The sequence below is a fragment of the Pantherophis guttatus genome, chromosome 1, assembly GCF_059756535.1.
Source record: "Pantherophis guttatus breed Tessera chromosome 1, ASM5975653v1, whole genome shotgun sequence".
NCBI lineage: Eukaryota > Metazoa > Chordata > Lepidosauria > Squamata > Colubridae > Pantherophis > Pantherophis guttatus.
Window position 1 is genome coordinate 58,642,820 of NC_142063.1, and position 26,495 is coordinate 58,669,314.

At 36.2% G+C, this 26,495-nt stretch overlaps 1 protein-coding gene and 1 long non-coding RNA gene across 21 annotated transcripts in view; one reads left to right on the forward strand and one right to left on the reverse strand.

Moving 5' to 3' along the window:
* Positions 1-26,495, reverse strand: part of NPAS3 (neuronal PAS domain protein 3) — a 741,221-nt gene that overhangs the window by 14,225 nt on the left and 700,501 nt on the right. For all 20 annotated transcript variants that reach the window (XM_034417996.3, XM_034417993.3, XM_034417994.3 and 17 more), the window contains 2 exons: positions 13,299-13,492; positions 7,141-7,247 (listed from right to left, as the gene is read on the reverse strand). In XM_034417996.3, the coding sequence (XP_034273887.1) occupies positions 7,141-7,247; positions 13,299-13,492 (301 nt within the window). The remainder of the gene's footprint in view (positions 1-7,140; positions 7,248-13,298; positions 13,493-26,495) is intronic.
* Positions 6,674-26,495, forward strand: part of LOC148116418 (uncharacterized) — a 45,599-nt gene continuing 25,777 nt past the window's right edge. Inside the window, exon 1 of the long non-coding RNA XR_015729167.1 lies at positions 6,674-6,734. This is a non-coding gene — a long non-coding RNA (uncharacterized LOC148116418). The remainder of the gene's footprint in view (positions 6,735-26,495) is intronic.

A 26,495-nucleotide genomic window follows, 5' to 3' on the forward strand; every position in this document is an offset into this window, starting at 1 on the left:
TTAAATAATTCAGAATGGAACAGGCAGAATTGTAGATACAGCTATATGATTTTAGATCATGATTCTACACGGAAATTAATGGGATTCAGAATGAATCTTAAATGAACTTGGCACCAGGATTTTATATATACATGTTTAAAAGTTCAAACAGATGCTGCAACTATTGCACAGATATTCTGATATATTATATATAAAGATATTCTTTATAAATATATATACATATACTATAAAGCTAGATGACAATTTGAAATAAGGACATGTCTCTCTATAAAATGCATTTTAAATATTCTAGAACATTTATATTTCCTCATGTTCAATGAGTTTCATATCTTTCAGAGTGACACACCAATTAATTATGAATTCATTTCATTGCTTTTTATGAACCTGATCCAAGTAAGCCTAAATCTAGATTCAACCTCAACTCCCTGATTTTAATGAATTAACTAAGCATAATTAAACTGAATCCAATCCATACAATATCTCATTTGACATGCTAACAGACACAAATATTGAAAATTAAGAAATTATAAAACATAATGGGAATTAACTAATTTTCACTTAAGTAGAGAAGAATTAAAATTATGTGATAGAGATTAAAACATCTAATACTATCTAAACAGCACTTCCAATTTGGCTGACATTAGAAATTTACATAAATCAGACATAAACATTTTTATATTTTAACTGAACTAGTTACTCTTTCATTGATAAAGTTTAGACTTAATTTATGTTTATTCATTATTTTGTTTGTGAATTCTGGAAACATTGTAGAATAGTGAATTGAGACAAGGTAGTATCAGATTCAATTCCTCATTTTGCTGTGGAGGTCAGAGGGCAACTTTGGAACAATCCCTATTTAGAGTTCTATTCAATGGCTGCATGACTGCAAGTTAGATTTCAGAGACAAGCTTTGACTTCTCAGTTACCCATACCTTGGGAAATACATGGACATTGCTTCAGATGGCAAAATCTCTGGAGCTGGAAATGGTTTCAAGAAAGTCTCATGATGCCTTTTGATTTTAGACTGCAGTAACACAACATCTGGCATTACTGATCTATGTTAGAGCTGAAGATATGCAGGTTAATTGAACAGAGCAACTAATGTTTTTGCTAATGCTCCTCCAGTAATGTATATTTGTTTTTCAACTGTTGGGCTGGCTTTAAAGTTAGCATGTTCAAACATCATCTAAACACAAGACACACTATCAAATAATATCAAAGCAATCTCTTTTGCTTTGGTGATTATCATCAACTTGTACAACAGTTGACATTCATTTGTATATTTTAGCATTTCACAGAATGCTATACCTTGACTAGAATAAGTTTGATTTCTTTTATGATTGAGGATATTAAGCACTACAAAAGCACAGGCATTTCAGACTGATTAGGATTAGAATTCCTCTGTATCAAAAGGCTTTGTTTTTCTCCCTACAGTTTTACTAATTGTGTGCTACTTGACTTTGTATAATTTTTCCCTATTATGATAGCAAAACTTGTGAAGTAAAATTTTGCCGTTGAGAATGATCGGCTATTCCATCTATTTTAAATAGTAAATTTAAGATGATTTTAAAAGATATACATTCATTTAAATGTGTGTATCTGTGAGCGTCCATGTCTGTATCTATACACACAAAGAGGGATAACTTAAAAAGACTGGTTTTTTTATCTTGGAAATGGAACCAGCAAATAGTAATAACTGAATAGAAATTTTCAAATGAATGTACACAAAAGCCATTGTGTATTTGTAACCGACTGCAGAGGGAAAAAAATGTCTCAATATTGAAGGGCAAAATTCTTTTGAAAATGGGAAGTAGCATGAATAAAGTGATAGTAAAGCTGCTTTTAAAAAAATATCTGGATTGTTTCAGCTATTGGAAACTAAATTAGAGCATATAAGAGAGAATGCTCCCAAATGTAGTCATCAGAGACCTTTGCTTTATGGAAAACAAACTGCTCGGGCTGCTGTTCTTAAGGAATTGTATTTCTTATAGCTGTAAATCAAGTCCAGAAGAAATGGGATGACGTTTTCTGAGCAATAGCTGAGGGTGACAAGCATCTTTTTGTCAGTGTCAGGTTTATGAATTTAGACCTCAATTAAGATTCCAAAATGAAAAAGCACATACTATATCTGTAGCTACACAATCGAGTGACAGTTCCCAAAAGCAATATATATCCATTTTGAAAATCCTGGTATATCATCCTATATTTGTCCAGAAGTATATTCATGACATTCTCTAGAGGTCTTAACTCCTCTATGTCCTGCTTGGATTTCCAGTCAGAAAATGTTTGATATTATTCTTCAGTGAATGTTACTATTTTTTTCCCAATTAATTGAGGAGATATATGCTTCTATATTATGTGACAACCTTTTATTTTTTGAGTAGTAAATGGACTTGCTAAATAAAAACAAGGCAACAATGTCACCCAATACCAAAATAGGGTTAGAATAGAGTTTTTATATATTAGTGGAAAGAAATATGTTTATTACTTTTTTTTAATCTTTTACTGATATTGGTGTGCAGAATAAAAAAGAAGTTTAAGTGAATTCTTTACATGGAGTGGATGATAAGGCCCCAGTCTTCAAACAGCTTACTTCAGAGTAGTTTCTCAGAGTAAATCCCAATTTATTTATGATTCTCCAGTGGGAACTCTTATCGAAACGAAACAACCAGTGAAACACACAACTTCTTTTATACGAGGAAGAATTGAATGCAAATCAGTTCTACTCTTTGCACAGGTAAATGTGATGCTAAGAACATACACATTATATTAGTGAAATGTCTCAAATGCTTAGCAAAACATTTAAGTTCCATCATAAGTAGCTATGTATATAGGCATACAGTATGCACTATCTAGAAAATCATACATCAAGCAATAATTAATACTGCAATAGTTAAAGCTATGCTATCACTTCTTTGAAAAAATAAGCACATTTATGTATGCTCAGGATTTAAGATGGAGCTTCACTGGCAGATTGTATGTTGTTAGGGCTTTGCCAGTTAAATTACACAGAATAGAAGATGAATAATGAAAGTATATGATCATCAGCAGAATATAAGCATTTAAAACACAGATTTAGAGAAAATTACTTAACACATTATGTGCTAAATATATAGGAAATGAGACAATTTACCATCCAATAGACAAAGATAGCAAAACTGTAAATACCACCCAAAAAATGAATATTGGGAACATATGACAAGCAATGAGAAATACAAATTGCTTCAATTAATTATAAGATTTAAAACAAATGCAGAGCAATGCAGAGTTGGAAGATAATGCATATACTGGCTGAAAAATCTAAATATGCAGTTCGGCAAAAATAGAATGTCTTTTTTTCAGACAATAACAGGAAAAGAACAAATAATGTTGATTATTGACCTCTAGTAGGAGACGCTACTAAAAGATTAGATAGACAGATAGACAGACAGGTACTATCCAGCTAACTATTTTATAGGCTTTCTGAACTAATGGGTATCTTTCTTTCTCAAACTGTTATCCTTATGATGTACTGCATTACAAATCCCAGAATTTCTAGATAATACAACTGCTGATACTTTTTTAATGTAAATACATAGTCTTATTTTGAAGCACAGTCAATGTCAGCCTGAAAAAATAATAAGGAGCAAGCAGATGAGTCCTTCCATTGCTTGCAAAAGGAATTAATTAATTTAGATGATGTTAAAGATTGATTTACATTTCCTTTGAGCTAAATTGGGGGGGGGAGTTACAGAGGATCCTCCAAATCCACAGAGTCTTCTGGGATTGTTGTCCCTGATACCCAATTTCCTTCTCACCTACCCTTCTTTCTAGCTGCAGAGGCAAGTAGACAGACCGCTGGGAAAAATGATGTTAGATTTCTGCCCCTGAAGTTGACGTCTACTCTCTTATTTCAAGGGAGGAAATCCATAAAATTAAAGTCCTATGGTTTTTTATTTTAATAAATGAAAGGAAAGCAAGGAAAACAGATAGCATTTCATGTAAGGATACTGCAAAGTGATGTGGATCCATCTTCTGAATGCTCTGCCAAGGAGTTTGATTCTTCTTCTGCTAGTGCTTAAATTAAAAATTTTTATAGAAGACAAAAGACGTCTTAGATCTGGATTTCTTCTAGTTTTGTAATAACTTTTTTGCTCTTTGTTTTTTGTTGTCATCAATGCATATCATTGAAGGACTCTATACATTAATACAGGGCGTTCAAACTCCCAGCCCGCGGGCTGGATGCGGCCACGCCCATGCCCAGTTTAGCAAAGGGGGAAAAAATCCCAATACATCACGTGACACTGCCATGATAACGTGAGTTTGACACCCCTGCATTAATGTATTTTTTAAAAAATGTGTTGTTTTTTTTAAAAAAAAAACTTTGATCAAATGTGACCGAGCATTCATCTTACTATGTGTATGTAAAATATGTGTGTTATTGTATTTTATTGTTCTTATTATTTTCTTGTTTTGCTGTCTTGCCATCAAATATCTCAAGATTGGGGTTGTTTAGATAAATAAAGGAAATAAATAAATAAAAGATAGAAATAGAAATATGAGCATAAATATAAGGAAGGTTAGAGAGAAATGGAGGCAAGATTATTGGCTGCAACAACTGGAGAATGGGCTTTTAAAAATATAGAAAATTTATGAAAAATGGCACCTCAGTACTCTGATAGAAAGCATCATGAAAGAGATTTAATGTAAATGGAGCATTGTAATACAATCATAGAGAACTATGATGTAGTCATAGTTATAACATCATAATTCAGTGTGGAATGTACAAAAACAGACCATTAAATAAAACAGCAAGAAAAAGTTTAACTTGAACATGGTTAAGTAAGAGAAACAGGATAGGTCTCAAAGTATTAAAATTATGAGAAATTATTCTAAAGCTAAAAACCAATGGTTATTTATTTATTAATTAAATGTGGTTTCTGATGAAAAATTGATTAGGAAGTATTGCAGGTATTAACTAAGGTAATTTGCTGTTAATTAGGCTGGTCAGAAGCCTAATTTATCAATTCCAATAATAAATCTTAATTCCATTAAAATCCTTTAAGTATATACACACATGATTGATTCAGATTCTGATTTGGCAATTCTGAAAATCTTTTGTTTTGCTGAATTCAGAAGCTGTATTGAAGTCTTTCTATTTCCCAGAGTCAGCAATGATTTCTTTTTACTTTGTCAGAATTGGATAAACTTTTCAGCAACAAGTTTCAGAGTGCCTGATTAAATTATACTCAAACAAATTCAACAAAGTTTGTGACTAGGGGTTGTTTTTTTAAAATAGGAAATTACTGAATTGTTTTTTTTTTAAGGAAGATATTTATTACATTGATTGACTGAGGCAAAGTTGCCTTTCCTAATGGAATCATGCTTTCATATTTCTTAAAGTATTTCTTGATTCTAGCAGATCCTAATATTTGTTAGGAAATTGGCCTACATGGCAGAGTTATCTTATCTAACAAACTTTCAAGATTTCAGGTAGAAAGACCTGGGTTTAGTGGAAGACTTTTTAATCCATAAAGGAATAATTTGGGCAAACAGTAGTGCCGAGGACGGCCCCGCCGCATCCTCTTTCTCCATGGCCGAGTCGCGGCAGAATTTGGGCAGGCTGCGCAATCTGACAGTATGTGTGAAGGAACTGGCTCCAGAACTGCAAAGCTGCCAGCTACTGCCAACTACTGCCAGCATCATTCAGTGCAAGGCGGATGTCACTGTCTCTCTGAACCCCACTAACTGTACTATCCCATGAGCCTTGAGCAGGTGACCTTCCTTATAAATTCTATGGAGGCACCTGGAGTGGGGGGGGGCAAGCAGCCAAGAGATGGATTTACTCTCTGTGTCAACGGCAGTTGGATTTGCGGGTGGTGAGGAATATGGTTTTATTTTTATTTTTTCTGCATCTGTTAATAAATGTGTTTTAAAAGGCAAAAAAAAAAAAAAAGAAATAATTTGTTTTTTTCCCTGTCTTGATGAGCTTCTTTCAATAAACATGTTTGAGTTAGAGTTATGATAGCTAGAACAGAGTATACCTTTTGTGTGCACTAATCAACTAGCACCAAAGCCATAGGAAGCATACCAGAAGAGAAGCAGGTAATACAACTGAGGTATACTTCAGAGCAGAGGCAGTGGTGGAATTCTGCCGGCTCTATCTGGTCGTGCAAACCGGTAGCGCCGGTGGTGGGAGGCTCCGCCCACCCTCCCGGACATCATCACATCCTGTTTTTGACCCTCTGCACATGCGCAGAAAGCTCTGTGCATGTGTGGAGGTGGCACACATGAGCATAGTGCATGTGCGCACTCCCATTTGCGAACCGGTAGTGAAGGTAAGTGAATACTACCCCTGGGCAGAGGCAGAATGCTTTGAACGGTCCATGTTAGATATGTTGATCTCCCTTGAGCTTCAAAAGGCTGGCAATAAATAAATTCAGCACCCATCCCTGTTTCCCATGCTATGTTTCCCATGCTTAACAATAGCAGTAGCTCTTTCTTTCCTCAGTGGCCAGCTTGCCTAATGAATAGTTGAAGGCAAAAGTATTTGCTGCCTAATGACAGCTGGACCACTTATGATTGGCAACAAGGTCAGCCATGCACTGTGACATCACAATGTAAACCCTGCCCCTTTGGTTTCTGCATCACAATGCTATATGCAAGTATATAAGAGGCAGGGCCTGCATCATATACATTTGCCTGCTTTGACCACAAAACTGAGGACAGTTTTGCTGCACCCGCTCCATCCTTAGGTAAGACAATATTAAATATTGTTTTATTCTGTTGACCTGCTTTAGCCACAATGGGTTTTTGCGGTCTATCCCATATTAAGGTAACTTTTAACATGTTAACGCAATTAATTGCTATACTTCTGTTAATGCTTTGTCACATGAACTGACTTCAATTTTTATTTCAAAACTTCTCATGGACAAAAACAATATCTCCACATTGTGTGATCACAGTTTGGTTTGAATTTATCATGGCTCACATTTGAACGTTTACCAATTGCCTTTAGTGACAGACGAAAATATGTACTTTATAACTAAACCATCCGCAAATAAAGTCAAAGAGAGAGGTCCACAGATTGGAATACAAGAATTAGTTCAGTTGCACGTTATAACAGTAAGGTGTTATTTTTTACAAGAACAGAGTACTTACGGTCTAAATGACTGTGCCTGATCCCTTCCACATCTTCAGCATGAATGAAGTGGTAACATCTTTTCCCTACAATATCTACAGGGGTCAGATCCATGTAATCGCTAATCCTGTAAAGGAAAAATAAAGCCTATAAACCGAGAAAGGAAGAAAATACAACAACAATGAAATGCTTTCCATTCTGATCCCAAACTTGTACATCTGTCCTGAAAACTATCCTTTTTATGACAATTTTATATTATTTTTGTTGTGTTATCTCAGAAGGTAGAATTAACCCCAACTCATAATTTAGTTTTATCTACCAGGAATAAAACCCTAAATTTAATTCTAAAAACAAAGACCCATAGCTCATCTGTAACATTCTTAATATTTGTTTTCTTTTATGTGTCTGTGTATGCATGTATGTGAGTAGGTCTTAACTCCTGGTGATTATATGGAAAAGTTGTAGTTGTTTTAGAACAATGCAGTTGTTTTAGAAGCATTTTTATATGATTGAGTTTACTTCCTAGGAATGAGAGAGAATGACTGACCCAAAATTAGCCACTAATCCTACTCTAGACCTTAAATCTTAGACCAGTTTGGCTCTCTTTGTTCTCAAATAAACATATCTGTAATAAAACCCAAATCAAACTAAGATTTCCTTCCTTATTTCCTTCCTTCCTTCCTTCCTTCCTTCCTTCCTTCCTTCCTTCCTTCCTTCCTTCCCTCCCTCCCTCCCTCCCTCCCTCCCTCCCTCCCCTGCTGAAGTTAATCCATTTGTTTTAACAAATGCAGTCTCAAATTGTCTATAGGTCCATATTTAACAATATCCACAAAGATAAGAATTCCTTAAAATACAAAGCTCCTCATTAAAAGAGCAAGATAATTCAAGGTTATACTATAAAATAAGAACATGTTATGCTTATGCAAAATGATTAGAGACATCTTTCATTTCAACAGATTGGTCTTCTATTGAGCATATTCATGAAAAAAGGCTCTTCAACTGTTTCCTGGCACAGAGTCCAAACTGACATTTCAAGCAATATAATTTAAATGCTGAGACATACAGATGCCTGAGGGTGTTATCTTTTTTAGTCTTATTCATCTGGGAGCTCTGCTTTCACTCCTAGCTCTTTTAACTGGGACTTTGTGGTTTACTCTGTGCAGAAACTTTAAAATCCTTTCAGTAGCCTTTCCTGCTCTGTGCTCTGCTCTGCTTCTCTCTGTATGTGCGTTCCTCTTATTGATTGTCCAGATGTCAATGTCCTCAGGCATCTGTGTTAAAAAAAAATCCTCTCAAATTGAAAATTGGGAGAACGAATTAGTCTGGTCAGCTGGTTTCTTCCTTTTGTTTGGAAGATGTAACTCTTCGTTATGTTTTTAAAATGATGTTCTAACACTCACAAAATGTATTGGGACTATCTGAGGACCTTTTGTCACTCAGGTTCTGAGAAAATTCTTTGCAAGTTTGTTCTTGAATGGCAGATGGGAAATACTGGGGATGAATTAGTTATCGGAGCACATGTAGGGTTCACATTAGTGGTGGGATTCAAAATTTTTTACTACCAGTTCTGTGGGCGTGGCTTGGTGGGTGTGGTGTGGCGTGGCTTGGTGGGTGTGGCTTGGTGGGCGTGACAGGGGAAGGATACTGCAAAATCTCCATTCCCACCCCACTCCAGGGGAAGGTTACTGCAAAATCCCCAATTCCTCCCAATCAGCTGGGACTCAGGAGGCAGAGAATAGATGGGGGTGGGGCCAGTCAGAGGTGATATTTACTGGTTCTCCGAATTACTCAAAATTTCTGCTACCGGTTCTCCAGAACTGGTCAGAACCTGCTGAATACCACCTCTGGTACACACATTCAGAGTGATGGCATGGAGCTACTCTCCATAGTCACTCTGAGAGATAATAAGAACTTAATATGATTTTTTAAAAAAATATAGCAAATTAGGGAGCCACCTGTCAGGTTCTCACTCCTCAACAAAAATCAGAAAATATGATTTTCTATATATCTACTGCTAGTTTCTTCCTCCAGAATAGATAAATGGTTTTTTTCCATTTCGGAACTAAAGATAAAATGGAGGTGTTGCTAATGGGGAGAGACAGATGTAAAGGATCAGAAGTTGGGAACAATCTGCATAATATCCAGGTAGGCTATACCTCCATTTTATTCCCTGTATCATGGAAAAGAGGCAGGACCTACTGTATCTCTCTTCTATTCTCTGCAATGCTCAAGGTTTTTTTTTTTTTTTTAATTTGATTTATATGCCGCCCTTCTCTTGAGACTCAGGGCGGCTTACAATGTGCTCAGCAAGGTTACTGTGTATAGGGTGGAGTCTTTGTACATACAAAGTTTTTTAACCTGTGGTTCCTAAATAGGGGTTCCAAGGATAGATTTCAGGGGTCTGACAAATCAAGTACAAAAAGATGGTTTTTTTTCTTCAGTTTCCTTTCTATTATTTGAAAATTCTTTCTGTGGGGAAAAAAATGTCAAATAATGCTTTTAGAAACTGCTTCTCCCCAAACAAGTGTAGGCAAAAGACTGTTCATTGGCAGGCAAAATAATGGACATCATTGCGGTGTTAGGCCATCTAGAAGAACTGATGGTAGGAACCAAGGTTGATAGGAATTAAGGAAAATGTGTACTATCATTATGACTAGGAACATCTGTCTTTGTTTTCACCAAAACAGACTAAAATTTTAAGATGCCAATTTAATTTTTCCAACTATTGATTATAATTGCATTCATCCAGACTAGCTATTATAATATGGTTTGGTAATAATACTTGATGTTAAATGGGTGAGGAAGTTGTGTGTTTTCAAGTGTAGTATAACGAAATCAATCTTGTATGTGTGTAGGTGCATTTTTCTAAGATGGATGCCTCAAAGGAGTCCTTGATCTAAAAGAAGAACCGGTATTGCACACATTTTCTTCTCTTCTTGTTGACTAAATAACAGTTTTCTAGTTGAGAAGGGCTGTGCTGAAATACTGTGATATTGTATTATATATTTATATGATATATTTATATGATTTATATGATACTTTCCATCATGCCTGTAAAGCTGATGGTCATCTTCCTAGTATGTGAATTCGGGATATTCTTGCATTTGATTAATATATTAATTTAGATTATACTGTGTTAAGATATTGTGACTCTGCATTTAACTGAACCAGCTGAAGATTGATATGATAACACTGACAATTCATTAGAAATAGAGCTCCTGAGCATGTGATTTCATTCATTACACTGAGTTCTGCTGATTCACTGCTCATCTGTTTTCAGTACAGCCACTTATCTGATCTGTTGCAAGCATGTAGAAAAGCCATTCATAAATGGTTGCATTGAATCTTTTTAAGGCAAGATGACACTTTTACAGGTTGCATGCTGAAAGACTATACTTGTATTTAGATAACATATTCATAAATAGGGAATTAGAAAGAGGGGAGCAGGATTATTGTTCCTCAAGTGAATGGATCTTGTGCCCATTTGTAAAGGTGCTAAATGCATATCTATTTTGAATGCACAGAATTGTTTACATGACCAAAATACATGTAGATCAGGGATTGGAACTAAAGATACAACTTTCTCTTCTTTCCCCCAATAAGTATTCACTGTACTCAGGTGATCATGAGAATAAGGTAACAGTTCATTTCACTGTCTTCAGATTCTCTTTAGAGAGGGAACTTGCCTTCCTAAAAGCTGATTTGCATTTTTACTAAGAAATGGAAAATTATTAATTTGGAGATTTCTAAAAAACTCAGATGTTCTAAAGGTTTAATGCATTTTATGTTGGAGATCCTTACATTGGTGGCCTTGTGATAAACTGTGGTTTCTAGGCTTCCATCCTCTTGTCTGTTGACAAGTACATCTAAATTATCATTTTTAGATGTACTTTTCAACATAAAGAGGAAGGGAGCCTAAAATCCACAGTTTATCGCAAGGCTACCAACACTCCATGCTTTCTGAATTTCAACAGCAACCGTGCACTTCACACAAAAAGAATTGCATCAGAACACTATATGGCAGGGTGAGAACCCACTGTGGTACCCAGCAAGCCAAGCAGCTGGAGAGCAGGTACCGACATGAACAATTCAAGCAGAATGGCTACCCACAATCATTTGTCACAAGATATCTGAGCAACACAGTGGGGAGAGAAAGGAATAAACAAGCTACAAGACCAACCACATGGCACACCCTGCCATACATTAAAAACATTTCAGAAGCTGTAGAATGCAGCTTCCGAAATCTGCATGTGGGCATCGCACACTGCCTAGAGCAGTATTGGCAAACCTTTTCAGCACCGAGTGCAGAAATGGGAGCGTGTGCGTATGTGAGCACCAGAAACCGGAAGAGCAGCTCCCTGGCGTGCACGCGCGGGAGCACCGGAAACCAGAAGAGTAGTTCCCAAACATGCATGCCGGTCACCTGGTCTTTTGGTGCACATGGATGTGTGAAGATCAGCTGGCTGCTGCACGTATCCACGCCAGAACCTGGAAGAGCAATGGGCAACAGCTGGCATGCCCGGAAAGATGGCTCTGCATGCCACTTATAGCATGCGTGCCATAAATTCACCATCACGGGCCTAGAGGATACCATACGAGGACAAATTATGCATTGTGAGGATCGCTTGGAGGTGGGAGATACTTCCAATGTAATCTACCGAATCCCCTTGCATGGATTGCCCCTGTGACTATGTAGGACAGATGGGGAGGAAGCTAACCACACTGCAAGAACACACACGAGTGGTCAAACGAGGAGACCCAAACTTATTGGTAGCCTCACACTGCAGTGAATAAGGACACACATTCAATTTTTCAGCTACCAACATTGTTGGAGAAGCAGGCACAAAAACAGCCAGGGAAGTGATTGAAGTCTGGGAAACAGGCCCCTCATTAGTTAACAGGAGTGCTGATTTACCACCAGCCTATCAAGTACTTAGAAGGCGAAGGCTGGGCAGCACAAGCTAACAACAGCTAATGACTTAAAAGCCAGACATCAACACACCCAATCAACATCTAATAAGCCACTTACAACAGGCACTATAAATACCACATACAGAACAGCACATACTCTGCTAGAGAAAAGTTCCCAGAAGATGGGTTCCAGCAGGAATCTGAAAGCTTGGAAGACAAAAACTCTGGTCCTGGTGACTGGCCCAGATTGGATCCTGCAACATTATCCTGTGACATGTATATTTGCCTTCATTCGTAAACAATTTTTGCTTTTACTAAAGACATTCCTATTACTTTGATATACCAGATCATCTTTTCAAGGGCAAAACTTCTGCTTTTGTCAATATGATCAAACATACATATCCACTGACATAAGGCTGTTTCTTGAAAGGTTCAGTAAAGCAACAGATGTAGAATTCATTGGGCTAAACTGTTATTGCCAGCATTTTCAGTTTTAATAAGAAAAATAAAAGGAAGCTGTATTTTTTTTTGTATGAAAAAAAAACTTAGTAATATTTTGCAACTGATTAAATACAATTTAAAACATCTGAAGTATATCCATATTCTCATTCTGTCCTGCCTGTTCCCATTTTTTAAAATTAAACTGAGCTGTGAACAAGAAAAATAGTGTGGCTTTTCCAATCAGTTGTAAATCCAATTTACAATCAGTACTAATATTTCTCACTGCCGCTTCCTAGGAGTGGCAGTGAGAAAGAGAGGATGGTGTATTGCTGAATCAGAGGAAATTTAAGATACCGGAAACATTTGGTGGGCTCCAAGGAAAAGATTCTCAGGACAACATTTAGTGCTTCAGGAGGTATTCTGAAATTATATACAGTATATGTTTGTCTTAATAGAGGCTGCATACACTGTAGGGTGGGAGAAATAGATTCTTTATTTTCCTTATTCACTCTCATCTCTACTCTCCAGAGTATTAGCATTCCATTGTGGGAAATGCTAATCCAAAGAGTATCAGAGGAGTTTTGCAGTCAGAAAACTGACACTTAAATTGTGATTTTTCTTTCTAGTTAACTCCCTAGGCAACTATCAGTCAATCAGATTCCAGTTCAGTTTTCCAAATCTCAGAATGAAGCTCTCACTTTCTGCGTACTGATCAGAGGAACACATACATCTGCATTATCATTATTGTTGTATGAAACAAATGCTCTAGCCCATATTTCAGTAGAGCATTCTGGAAGAACAAAATAAAATAGCCCAAATGCAATACCTATTTTCACAGTAAATAATATTGAGGTCCATGTTTACTCGAATAACAAACATGTGGCAGTCAATTCTGACTTCATTGATTGTAGGAGGGGGCAGTGCATGAGCAACGACAACAAGCCCCATGATTTGGCTCGGGACGGTCCGCCCATGAGACAGCGACACTCTTAGTCGTAACCTTCCTGTTATATGGATCACCTGCAAAACAACAAAGAGTCAAAGCATTGTGTGAGACAAATATGAAAGCAATTCTTTCAGCAGACAGTATAATTTCTATACAGAGCACTTAACTCTGCCAGAATTGCATTTAGTCACTGCCAGTATTTGTCTTAAACATATTAATACTGTCTGTGAACATGTCCTGAATGTTCTCACTCATGCTAATAAAAAAAGAACATAATAGCTCAATGTTTCAAATGTAGCACATCTAAAAGCCAGAGAAGTTTTCAATTAAAAGGTAAAGGTAAAGGTTCCCCTTGCACGTATGTGCTACTCGTTCCCGACTCTAGGGGGTGGTGCTTATCTCCATTTCAAAGCCGAAGAGCCAGTGCTTTCCGAAGACATCTCCATGGTCATGTGACCGGCATGACTAAACGCCAAAGGCGCATGTAACGCTGTTACCTTCCCACCAAAGGTGGTCCCTATTTTTCTACTTGCATTTTTTACATGCTTACGAACTGCTAGGTTGGCAGAAGCTGGGACAAGTAATGGGAGCTCACCCCGTTAAGCGGTACTAGGGATTCGAACTGCTGAACTGCCAACCTTTTGATCAACAAGCTCAGCATCTTAAGCTACTGAGCCACTGTGTAACATCAGTTACTGATGGTTAATTTTCAGGAGGATAAAATGTAATTTGGAAAGTTGAAAGAAAGATCTACAGTGTAAAGGGAGGCTGGAAAAAATTGACCCTTATTTGGAAATTATAATTCTATTATGTTTAATAATAATTTCTAAGCTATGTTTAATACACTAATAGCAAGTTAACTAAAATATTACTGACATTTGTAAATACTTTTCTGTGCTTTTGACCCAGCACATTGAATAATCAGGAACAAATCAGTATGTGCAAGAGTCAAATCAGGGTGAAGTTACAGAATTATAGCATGGTATTTTTGGTCTGTGAGAACATAATTTTGTTTCATTGCCATAAACTGAATATTAGGCATAGGTATACAGTACATTTATTTATAGAGTAACCAATGGATCATAAACATGCACTCCAATTTTTATGTTTGTATGTGCCTTCAAGTCAGTATTGACTCCTGGAGATTGCCTGGACTAGTCCCTGCCATTATCTTGGTGAAATTTCAGAAGTTGTTTGCCTTTCTTGGGATAAGAAAGTGCTTGGTCCAAGGTCACCCAACTTTGTGCCCAAGGTAGGTGGGCACAAAGAGTTTCCTGGTTTTTAACTTGGTACCTTAACCATTACCCCAAACTTTCTCTTTTATCTTCATTATAAAAATAAATAAATAAAGGAGGAATCATTATCCTGTTTCATACCTTGATTTATTACATATGAAAATACAAAACATGAGCATGGAATCAGAAGTCATACAAATGAGGTGTGGGAATCAAAGAAGGATAAGAGAACATCAGACTGGTCCCATTCGCAAACATTAATTCAGTTTCAGTATGTATCACCTGCTATCCTAACGTCTTGTAGACCAATCCACTTTCATTGAGAGGTGTCAACTAATGAAAGATTCTTGATGTTAATCAACACATGGTAGTATTGGAGAATTGCTGCTGCCCTGGTATTCCTCTATCTGCACCATCAAGCTTTTTCAGAACCATGGAATGGAAGAAGTATTTGCAAGTCAGCTGGTCAATAGGAAACTGTGCTGGGTTTAAAGCATGTAAATCATGGATGGATGAGGGTTTCTAAGGGTTTCTACATAGGAATAAGGAGGTGACTGCTATAATACTGGAAATTCTGAAAAAAGATTATTAATGGGATGAATAGTGACAATCAAGTCAGTGACTGGCCTTGATTTAAGTTCTTCTTTCTTACGTAGCAGGTCGTCCCATTTTACAAATAACTACCTAATAAGCAGCAGGGTCAGAAACAGTGAGTACATCTGCAGCAAATTTTTTTAGCAGAGATAATAGCATTGTCTTCTAAAAAGGGTTTTTTTTTTTTGAATTATTTAAATTTGTAATTTTGGAATAATATTCTGCATATCTGCCATTTTTATTACATAATGAAATGAATGCATGCTTCCAGGTGAACATATGTCAGTTGAATGATGCATTTATTTTCTTAATGGTTGCTCCCTAACACTGACATTTGAATTCTAAAATTTATTGGGCTCCTGTGAGACTCTGAACTGGCAAAGATTCTATTTAACAACCTGATCTTGAAAAATGCTTTATAGCCAAAGATCTTAAATGAACAGAAACTCTGTGTAAATGATACTGCCTTTAATAATTGCCCTGAAGGGCAACTTTTGCCAATCTGGTTCTTGTAAGGCGTGTTGGAAATCGAGCCAAAATTGGTAGGAAAAACTGCTCTACATAATTTTGTCAGGTTAATCTTTGGTCTTTCCCTGGTGCCAGAGTTTTATTGATTTTAACTATATTTGTCTTATATGATGATATCAAATGGTGTCTACATTCAGATCCATCTTTAAAAATAAACACGACATGATTGCAGCATAAGTGTATTTTCTCATTTATAGTTTAATATAGGCTTACAAAATATGGAATGGTCACAATAATTATTTCATAAGTAGGATGTCATTGTACTTTGCTGTATTTGATGAGGACATTGGGGGAATACAATAAAATTCAGCGATAAGCAAGCTGGTGCTACAGGTGTTCCAGACCAACATGAATAATGGAAGGGGTTGTGGGAGTTAGACTGAAACATTACAAGTTGACAAGGTTATGTGTGAGGTTTTTACGAGAGTTTGTCTTCACATAACTTTGTCACATGGCATGAAAAAGTTATAAAATTTAATTAAATGAACTGAAAGTCAGTACATATGGCAAAATATGATAATATAATTTAAGACTAGTTTTGACTCTATATTCAAATTTTCAAACTATTTTCAAATGAGATTACAATAATATCTGCAGAATAATTACTGTACTGTATTAAGTATGATGTTAGGGAAGTCTGGGGAAATTTGCTCAAGCTATTATTTCTATTCACATATTACAACTATTTATATGCCAAAACTGGTAATAAATATTTAAGGTACATAGATGCTAGTTTATATCCTGCCTTTCCTTTAGGAACTCAAACAAGTTTAGAGTTTGTAAAGCTGGAGACTTCAGACCTCCTCTCTCCAATACCCTCTGTGTCTTCATGACTTCTGCTCTGATTTAGCAGCATGGTATTTCCTGCTGCAACTTCCAAAGCACAAGAGTCTCTGTTTATTCGTCAAGATGCTTGCAATTTAAATTCCTTTTCTGGTGATAAAAATGTAAAAGGATGAAATAATTTATGTAATAAAACCTTATGGCTTTGTAACTTAGAGGTAGGTCACTAGACATTGTCTTCTTTTTGGGAGATAGAACAATCCCATCGGAGATAAACAAAATCAAACTTTATAAAAAGAAAGAAAAGTATATTCCATTCTTTTTTTACTTTAGATTTTAAGACACAGTACCTCTGTGTTTTGGAAACAAATGAATAAATGCAGAGGAAGGAAATGCAGACTTGCCATAATCATAATAACAACAATACGATACAACAGGACGCGCAAAGGAGATGCTCCAGGAATAGCACAAGATGGCAATGTCGGCTACAAATGGAAAAAAGCCTCTTAAAGAGATTGAAACAGAAGCTAATTTATTATTTCAGAATGCAAGTGTCTACTGTACAGAAATATTATAGTTTAATCGTAAAAGCTGTGGTGGCGCAGTGGTTAGAATGCAGTACTGCAGGCTACTTCTGCTGTCTGCTGGTTGCCAATAGTTTGGCAGTTCGAGTCTCACCGACTCAAGGTTGACTCACCCTTCCATCCTTTTTGAGGTTGGTAAAATGAGTACTCAGATTGTTCGGGGCAATATGCTGACTCTGTAAAACCACTTAAGAGAGGGCTGTAAAGCACTGTGAAGCGGTATATAAATCTAAGTGCTATTGCTATTAATGAATTTCCTGTCTTGTACAGATAGTATGAAAAAGACAAACACTAGTACAATATAATAAAGCAATAATTAAACTAGTATAACATCTAAGGTAAATTTTTTCATCTCTTTCCAGAGATACTAGTTTTCTGCAACAGATTTTCTTTATGTCTCAATTATTGGTGGATTTCCCATTTTTCAATGATTACAATAAATTAATTCTAAGGCTGCTCTGGAGATGGAGAACCCCAATCTTTTACTCAACCTCAGTACTCCGTTTTTTCCTTTGTTGCTTCTTTCATTTCTACCAGAAGACTTCTTCATTTGTTTTAAAAGGATTCAAACTTTCTCTCTCCAAAAGAGAATGTCTAGGTATGTCTCTGTCGATATGACAACCAGCATCTCTCCCTTCTGAAGTTGTTGGCACTCTTTTTGCAGGTGGATTGGCTATCTGGGACTTTGCACTTTACAAACATATATAGTACTTCTTCCTTTTGTTTTATCTCACAACTGTAACTCTGCAAAGTAAGTAAGACATAATGATTGGCTAAAATCTTCCTTGCAGCTTCCATGCCTATCAGTGAATTAGGGTCTAAGCCTTCCCAGTTCTACTCTAATATTCTGACCACTTAGAATTTGAAATAAATGCAGCCTGAGTTTCACAAAGGCGAAATAAAGATTTATGGAGAAAAAGGAAGTAATTTAAAACCTATATATTTTTTAATCAAGAAGCTTCATGGGCATGAAAAAGAAAGGGTGACATTTCACTTACTTCAATTATTAAAGAATCTTCTGTACCGCTTTAATAGCTATGCTGACCATGAATAAATCAAAACAATAACAAACAAATATCATAATTCACAATCATTCAGTATCACTCATATAAATGTGTGATTTTTGCATTTTAAATACCTTTTTCATTCTTAACTTTGCACTGAGTTGAAATCATTGGTTTATTTATTTTAGAAAAAGGAGTTTAATCTTTGTAGTTCATCCAATTAAAGACCTTTATGATGAGATGCTAATGCAGAAGTTGTCAGCGCCATCTTCAATAAAGATTTTTTGGGAGATAGACATTTCTTTCACTGATATATTTTCAAAGTGGAATATGAATCAAGAGAAGTTGGTTGCAAATAATCGGTGCAGATTATTAATGTTGACTAGAAGCTGCAAAGCACCATTTTCCATTAGCAAGTTCTTTAACAATCAGCTGCACAGAATGTCAAAGAGAATTCAAGCTATGAAAACCAGCTTGAAACTATTATTTTTCCATAATGTTTTTAAAAAGACACCTAAATTGTTAATTAAAAAAAACCCAGCAACTATAGCAGTATGTCTACTGATAACCACAATATTTTAATTTTCATCCATGAAATAATTATTGGCTAACTTTATATAAAGTATAATGTATCTTCAATGACAAAGTTCCTTATGAATACTTTAACATATTTCTAGAGACGAAACTGTAAAAATACCACTGAAACAGTCCATTTTTGTGAGTCCTCATTAAATAATGAAGAAATAGTTAAAAGAAAGAAGATTTACAGATGGGCCATTTACAATACTATATATTTCTTCCAGCTAGACTTAGTTATCAGTATTTATTTCAGTGTTCCGGAAAATGAATTTCAAATCTGTAGATGCATGGAAACATACTGCTTTTTATTGACTAACATGAAATAAGAAAAAAAATTTGTAATCATACTCTTGTTTCATGAAAGTTACTATTTGCTTGAAGTGTGTTAACATCAAAGTGTAAAACTTCAAAATGCCATTCTGTATTTAAAGTCTACTATTTACCTCTTGCAAGTATGGCAATAATGCTGTTTGCAACGTAGAGTTTAATGGCAAATATATTTGAAGCATTTATTTGCTCAGGGTTAGACTTGTCCTCTACTGAATCCTCTCTATCTTTCTCTCTTTCATCTATCTATTCATCCTATCTATCTATCTATCTATCTATCTATCTATCTATCTATCTATCTATCTATCTATCTATCTAATACAGTATTTATACTCTGCCGCAAGCTTGAAACATTATTTCATTGTTAGGCTCCATTCAAAATGATAAATGTTTATTTAATTATTCAGGATGCATTATGAACAATTTAAACATTAATAGTTCATTTAAAATAATAAACATAAAATAAAATAAGCCTTGATTATACTGAAGTATCCCACTCCTCCTCCCAGAGTTCTGTTTTTAATTGCTTCTGGAAAGAAGTTAAAGTAGGAGCTTCAGCAAGTGTCATAGTAAACATGTCAGAGTCGTTGAGAATCAGATGTCATACAAATTTAATAATTTGTTTTTGTTATTATTAACCAATATGGTTAAATTACATGGGACTCAATGGAAATAAATCATGTATCTCTCTTATGCTTTGGTAAAGGCTTATATAAATGAAGCTAACAAAATGCAGCAGTTATAGTTGCTAACTTCAGTGTCTCTTTCAATGATTTTTTTGATCTGAAGACCTTTATATCCTGTTTATGAATATCTTTGTGATCGCTGGTAAATATTTATCAATGAACAAGAGGAACAATATTTTCAGTGATCCATATATTTGCTCCAGGCCGCTTCACCATTTTATAGTGGTGAATAAGGTGAAGAAATTACCAATCCAAATCTTAAATTATATTCAAAAATCCTCTCAGGAGTTAAGTATAAACAATGGGGCTACACTGCTTTGCTGCACAGAATTTGATTTCTATTAATATAGGACTCAGATACTTAAAGACATCATATATATGGTTAGACGGCAGGTTGATTACTGTAATTTCATTCTTAGTCCATTCTGCCTTTAAGGAGGTGATATACATGGACTTCAATCTGTTTTATTATTATGGTAACTCTATAAAATTGATTTGATTGTTAGTTTGTGATTCAACTTAGGATAATCAGTGAACTAACAGTTGAATAACAACTTGTACCCATGTTTTTGGAGCTTTATTTTGGTTTTTAAGCAGTTGCACCAAGCTAGTCAATCCTTAATTGTCTCCATACAATCCTCATTTTATTCTTGAAGAACAGTATCTGCTAGCTGCAACGTTCATCTGTTTTGAAATGTTTCTTTTTCTATTTCATATAAAACAAATTTATAACAAACTGAACAATGAAAAATTATCTCACTTTTTGAAAATAAACAATGAGACAAAATTTCTGTTACAAAAGCTGAATCTATATTGCAAAAATTGGATTTATGGCAATCTGATAGGCATAATAGGTATTGCCATGGCATCACATATCATACTATTTTCTTATATAACTCACTGCATGTGATACTTGAGCAATAATTCTTCACCATCACCACAGCACCTCAGATCAGACTGCTTAAAGTTTTCCTTTCAGTATTTGTTAGTAATCTTATATGCCAATTTTTTTAAAAAATCACATACCATATTTTTCTGTTTGACAACTTAAAGAACAAATCTACTACCAATGCATTTATTTTTCAGATTTAAAAATATGGCTGTAAGCTTTTCTATACTGGCCATTCTTTAAAAGTAGGTTAAAAAACACATTAAAACTGATCATGGTCAACTTGCAGTAAACATTGATATCATTTTTTTAAGCACTGTTGGCACAAGAACTATTCTACTGAAGATTGCTTCAAGAAAGCTCTTGGCAAGTATATTATCAGAAGGAGCAACACTTTAATATTTGCCCAGGCAGTCAAATATAAACTGACACCAGGAACCAAAGGGTAGCAACTACAAAGTAAAAATTATTTCTGTTTAACATAAGTCTCCATAACAAAGGAATCAGCATTAGGATTCATGGTTCAGAGTGCTGTTATACATAAGAAATTAAAATGATCTCAAGAATCTGTTTGATATAATACAGAAAATATAATGGTGGCTGAGACTGCAGTCCACCAAACATTTACTCCGAACTAGTATGACTGAAATGTATGGTTTCTCCAGCTTTACAGTTTTAAAAAAACGAGACACCTTTGTGACAAGATACCAAGATACTAATATATATAAGATTGGGTTAGATCAATTTAGAACTGATAGAAGAATCTCTTTGATATGACCTCCACAGCAGATCATGTGCAGAGAGATTTAAGATGATGAGAGCTACAAATACAAACTGATATATCTAATGGCAAGTTATTAAGGTGTCATCTTAGGGCGACTGAAACTTGTGTCTGCAAACAGATTAAGAAATCTGATTTTCTTGCAATTTAAGTTATGGCTTAAATGATTTGCATTAAAAATTATTACAGCCTCTTCACTCAGAGGCCAATTGCAAATCCTTGATGACATCATCTGGAATCCTTTTTGTTGCTATCATCTGTTAACCTCAACATGGCAGAATTCAGCAGTTGTTTGATAATATTTTAGTGTCGTCCACACTGTATATCTGCAGAAAATCATAAGTATAAAAATGTGCCATCATTTCCTTGGATTAATAGGTTGCACATACTCTGTCATATAATGCTTGTTCCTGAGTTGATCTTCTAATGTGATTCCAGTGATATTATTGTAGATTTGAATTTTAATTTATTTTTATTGCTTTATAATTAATAACAAAAAAGAGCATATCCCAAAAATAATAGAGCTAGTGACACACACATTGTCAAAGAAAAAAAGAAAACAAAAAATGCTATAACAAAAAAGTGAAGAAAATATGACCAAAAGAAAAGAATTACCGGTATAGTATGTCATTATAACAATAAATAATTACAATTCTATATATACTTGTCTAATGCAAATATTGAAGAATTAATGCTTTCAAGTTCTGGTGTTGGAGAAGACATTTGAGAGTCCCTTGGATCACAAGGACATCAAATCAGTCAATCCTACAGGAAATCAGCCCTGACTGTTCTTTGGAAGGACAGATACTGAAGCTGAAGCTCAAATATTTTGGCCACCTAATAAGAAGAGAGGACTCATTGGAAAAGACCCTGATGTTAGGAAGGATTTGTTGTGGCTCCGACCCCCGAGCCCATCTTATCGGAGGAAGAAGGCTCCGAACATGAAGGAGAGGAGCTGGCCAGGCCTCCCTCTCCAGGCCCCTCCTCTCTGGCTATGCCTCAGGTGTCTGCCGAGGGAGAGGAGATTGGCCAGGAGCCAGGTGTCTCCGATGACAGCGATGACAGTGATACGTCGTTCCTGGATCCACGCTAATGAAGGCGAGATAAACGTTTGCAGCAGATGAGGAGGCGTGCCAGGGATTAAGCTGAGTCACTGGACCACACCCCACAGGCTATATAAGAGAGTGTGGTGGCCATTTAGACTCTGTGACGGACAAAGCTAACTTCTGGCTAGTCACTTTGTACAACGCCTGAATCTGCTGAAGGTTTCTGTTTGAGCTGGACTGTTTTTGAAAACTGTGTGTATTTGTTGGTGATTATCTGGTGGAGGAAAACTCCCTCTTCTTGAAGTAAAGCACTTGGCAGACGGTTATCATATTGCTGCCAAGTTCCTGATAACGAACCTTGTGTGTGCCAAGTAATTCTTTAACCCCCGGCTGGCTGTTTGTGTATGTGTGGGGACGGGGACAGAACAGGATTGTGGGCAAAAGGCAAAGGGGATAGCAGGGGATGAGATGGTTAGATAGAGTCATTGATGCAATGAACATGAATTTGGGCAAACTTTGGGAGACAGTGGAGGGCAGGGCGCTTTGGGTGCTATGGTCCATTGGGTTACAATGAGTTAGGCATGACTTAGCAACTGAACAACTACATTTGAAATATTATTTAAAATATACAGTATATGTCTCATACATTTATGCAACTTTTTAAAACCACTGTATTCTGTATAAATGAGGCATATATATATATATATATATATATATATATATATATATATATATATATATATATATATATATATATATATATATATATATATATATATATTTTCTCTCAGGTTTTCGCGGGTGTTTGTATGTAGGTCTTTGGTTATTCGGGTCTTCTCCCACGTAAAATTGGAAGTGTCTTGGCGACGTTTCGACGAAGTCTCATTCGTCATCTTCAGGCTGGTGTTCTCGGCTTCGTGCTTCCAGGAGCAATGTGAGATCGCAGCTGTCTCTTCCTTTTAACTGCTAGTGGGGTGTGAGCTGATTGGGTGGGAACTTGGCTGTGTTCTGATTGGGTGGGGGTGTGTTCTGTTTGGGTGGGGGCTTGGTTGTGCTCAGCTTAGTCTGAGTTGCAGGGGGATTTGAGCTGGTGAGCTGAGTTGTTGTTGTTTGGCTTCGTGTTTGTGGCTGTGCGAGCTCTTCATGGTAGGTGTCAGTCTGCTTCATGTATGGATTGGAGGGGTTTAAAGTGGCTAATGATGCAGCTGCGGTCTGGCTTCTGGTCCTTGGTCGTGGCTCATTATCAGTGTGGGTTTGAGTCTGCTTTCTGCATGGATGTGTGGTGGTGACATCCTGTGTGGCTCTCGTGAGTGTGGGTCTGGTGTCATTCGTCGTGTTAGGGACTCGTTTGTCAATAAGGGCGGGTTTCCAAATGGCTGGTAGGCGTGAGGTATCGTCTCGTTTGTTCATGCTGTGTGGGCGTTTTTCTATCTCGATGGCTTCTCTGATTATTCTGTTGTTAAAGTGTTCAGTTTTGGCGATAGTTCTGGTCTTTTTAAAGTCAATATCATGTCCTGTGGCTTTGAGGTGTTGGACCAGGGAAGAAGTTGGTTCCTCTTTTCTGACTGAGTTCTTGTGTTCTTCTATGCGTGCACTTATTCGTCTGTTGGTTTGTCCGATGTATGTGGTGGGGCAGGCGGTGCATGGGATTTCATATACTCCTTGATTTTCTAACTCAATTTTGTCTTTGGGGTTCCTTAGGATGGTGGATATTTTTCGGTTTGTGCAGAATGCTGTCTTGATGTTATGTTTGTGGAGGATTTTGCTTATTCTGTCTGTGGTGCCTTTTATGTATGGGAGGAGGGCCTTGCCGTTTTCTTGCTCTCTGTCTTGGATTTTAGTGGGGGTTTCTTTTTGGATTAGGTTGGTGATCTTATTTCTTTGGAATCCATTGGATGTTAGTACATTAGTGAGAGTGTGTAGTTCGGTTTTTAGGTGTTGTTCGTCAGCTAAGCGTTTTGTTCTGGAAATGAGTGTCTTATATATACATATATATGTATGTATGTATGTATGTATGTATGTATGTATGTATGTATGTATATGTTTTCTGAGGTTTTCGCGGGTGTTTGTATGTAGGTTTTTGGTTATTCGGGTTTTCTCCCGCGTAAAATTGGAGGTGTCTTGGCAACGTTTCGACGAAGTCTCATTCGTCATCTTCAAGCTGGTGTTCTCGGCTTCGTGCTCCTAGAAGCACGAAGCCGAGAACACCAGCCTGAAGATGACGAATGAGACTTCGTCGAAACGTTGCCAAGACACCTCCAATTTTACATGGGAGAAAACCCGAATAACCAAAGACATACACACACACACACACACACTGGCAGTTAAAAGGAAGAAACAGCTGCGATCACACATTGCTCCTAGAAGCACGAAGCCGAAAACACCAGCCTGAAGATGATGAATGAGACTTCATCGAAACGTCGCCAAGACACTTCCAATTCTACGTGGGAGAAAACCCAAAGAACCAAAGACCTACACACACACACACACACACACACACACACTATATTCTGTCAAAGCACCTGGTCCACCACAATATGGGAGGGAATTTGGTTTGTCGTGTATGCGACTGCTTGAGGGCTCCTGAATTGGAGCTGAAAGGCAAAAGGGAAGCAGTGTGCTCCCTCCCATATTGGGGTTGACCAGGTGCTTTGACAGAAAAACACTTAATCTCTCCCCTGGCTCAAATTGATAAAAGGAGGAGAACTTGTGGCTCAGAGGTTAATACAACTGCCTAATATACAGGCAACCCAAGTTCGAATCCGAGTAAGGGTATGTCTAGCGGATGAGAGCTAAATAGCTTGAAATAGAACTACACTAGTCTTCCTTTATTTCTTTATCAGCAAATATAAATTATATATATATATATGCAGTCAGGTCTTCAATCGATTGACTAAAAGGGACTAACACATATCTGTTCCAATATCAGTCTTTTGGCCATAATACGAGCACAGTGTTAGGGTTGGGGTTAAGTTTAAGGTTGCATTATCCAGTTGTCTATACTAGGTATGTAATTCAAGAGAATATTGTACTATATTAGGTACTATGTACTATAATAGGTATGTAATTCAAGAGAATAGTATCCTCTATGTACTGTATTTGATCTTTTGTTGAACAATTATATTTATATAATTCATTACTTGCTCCCAATCGCATATATGATATTTATTGTTTAAGACACTATGTTAAAAATCGATTCTCATCATCAGTTAGTCCAAAGTCAAAATTCCCTGCTTCTATTTAATTTTTCTCTATCGCTATCTTTTCCCCAATTTTCAAAGTTGGGTTTCCCCATAAAGTTAATTTGGCATGAGAAAAAGTGTCAAATCTTTTTTTTTTATTAAACAGTGAATTCTATAACTTTCTAAGTGACCTAAATGTTTCCAGAGATAATAGAATTCTACTGTGTTTAGATCTTAACACTGTCCATCCAACCAAAAGTATTATATCTGTATATTTTAAAGTTACTCAAATCAGAAAATCAGAAAAACCAATTTATTGGCTTCCACTATTTAATGCTTGCTCCAGATTCAGAGAACTGAATCCTCCCTCATATATCGATAGATAGAAGTCATTAAACCTCACCCTTTATATTTATAAATTATATTCTGACAGGAAATTCAGTTTATATATCTTCTTGTCTTGTATTCTCAAAACACATTCTTTGTTTAGAAAATTTCTATAGGGGTTCTTCGATTCTGAGAATATCTTTACAGAAAATGCAATTACCAATTGTACAGATTTAATTTAACTAATCTCTATAATATGCAACATGGTTTTTTGGTCTTACTACTAAATTTTCAGCATTGAAACTCTTGACATTTTATTTTCCATAAAGTCTACCTCAATTGAAGTTTGGCTCCTGCTGACCATATGGTTATATTCATGTTAATTTTCAGTAACAATGTAAAAATGATTTATCGGTGTCATCTTCTTAGATGTTTTTGAATCTAGTCTATAGTCCTGAATGGTGTCTCATCCTAGTACAAACCAGATTTGACATCGCTTAGCTTTTTTAAAATCACTCAAGATGACTTAAGT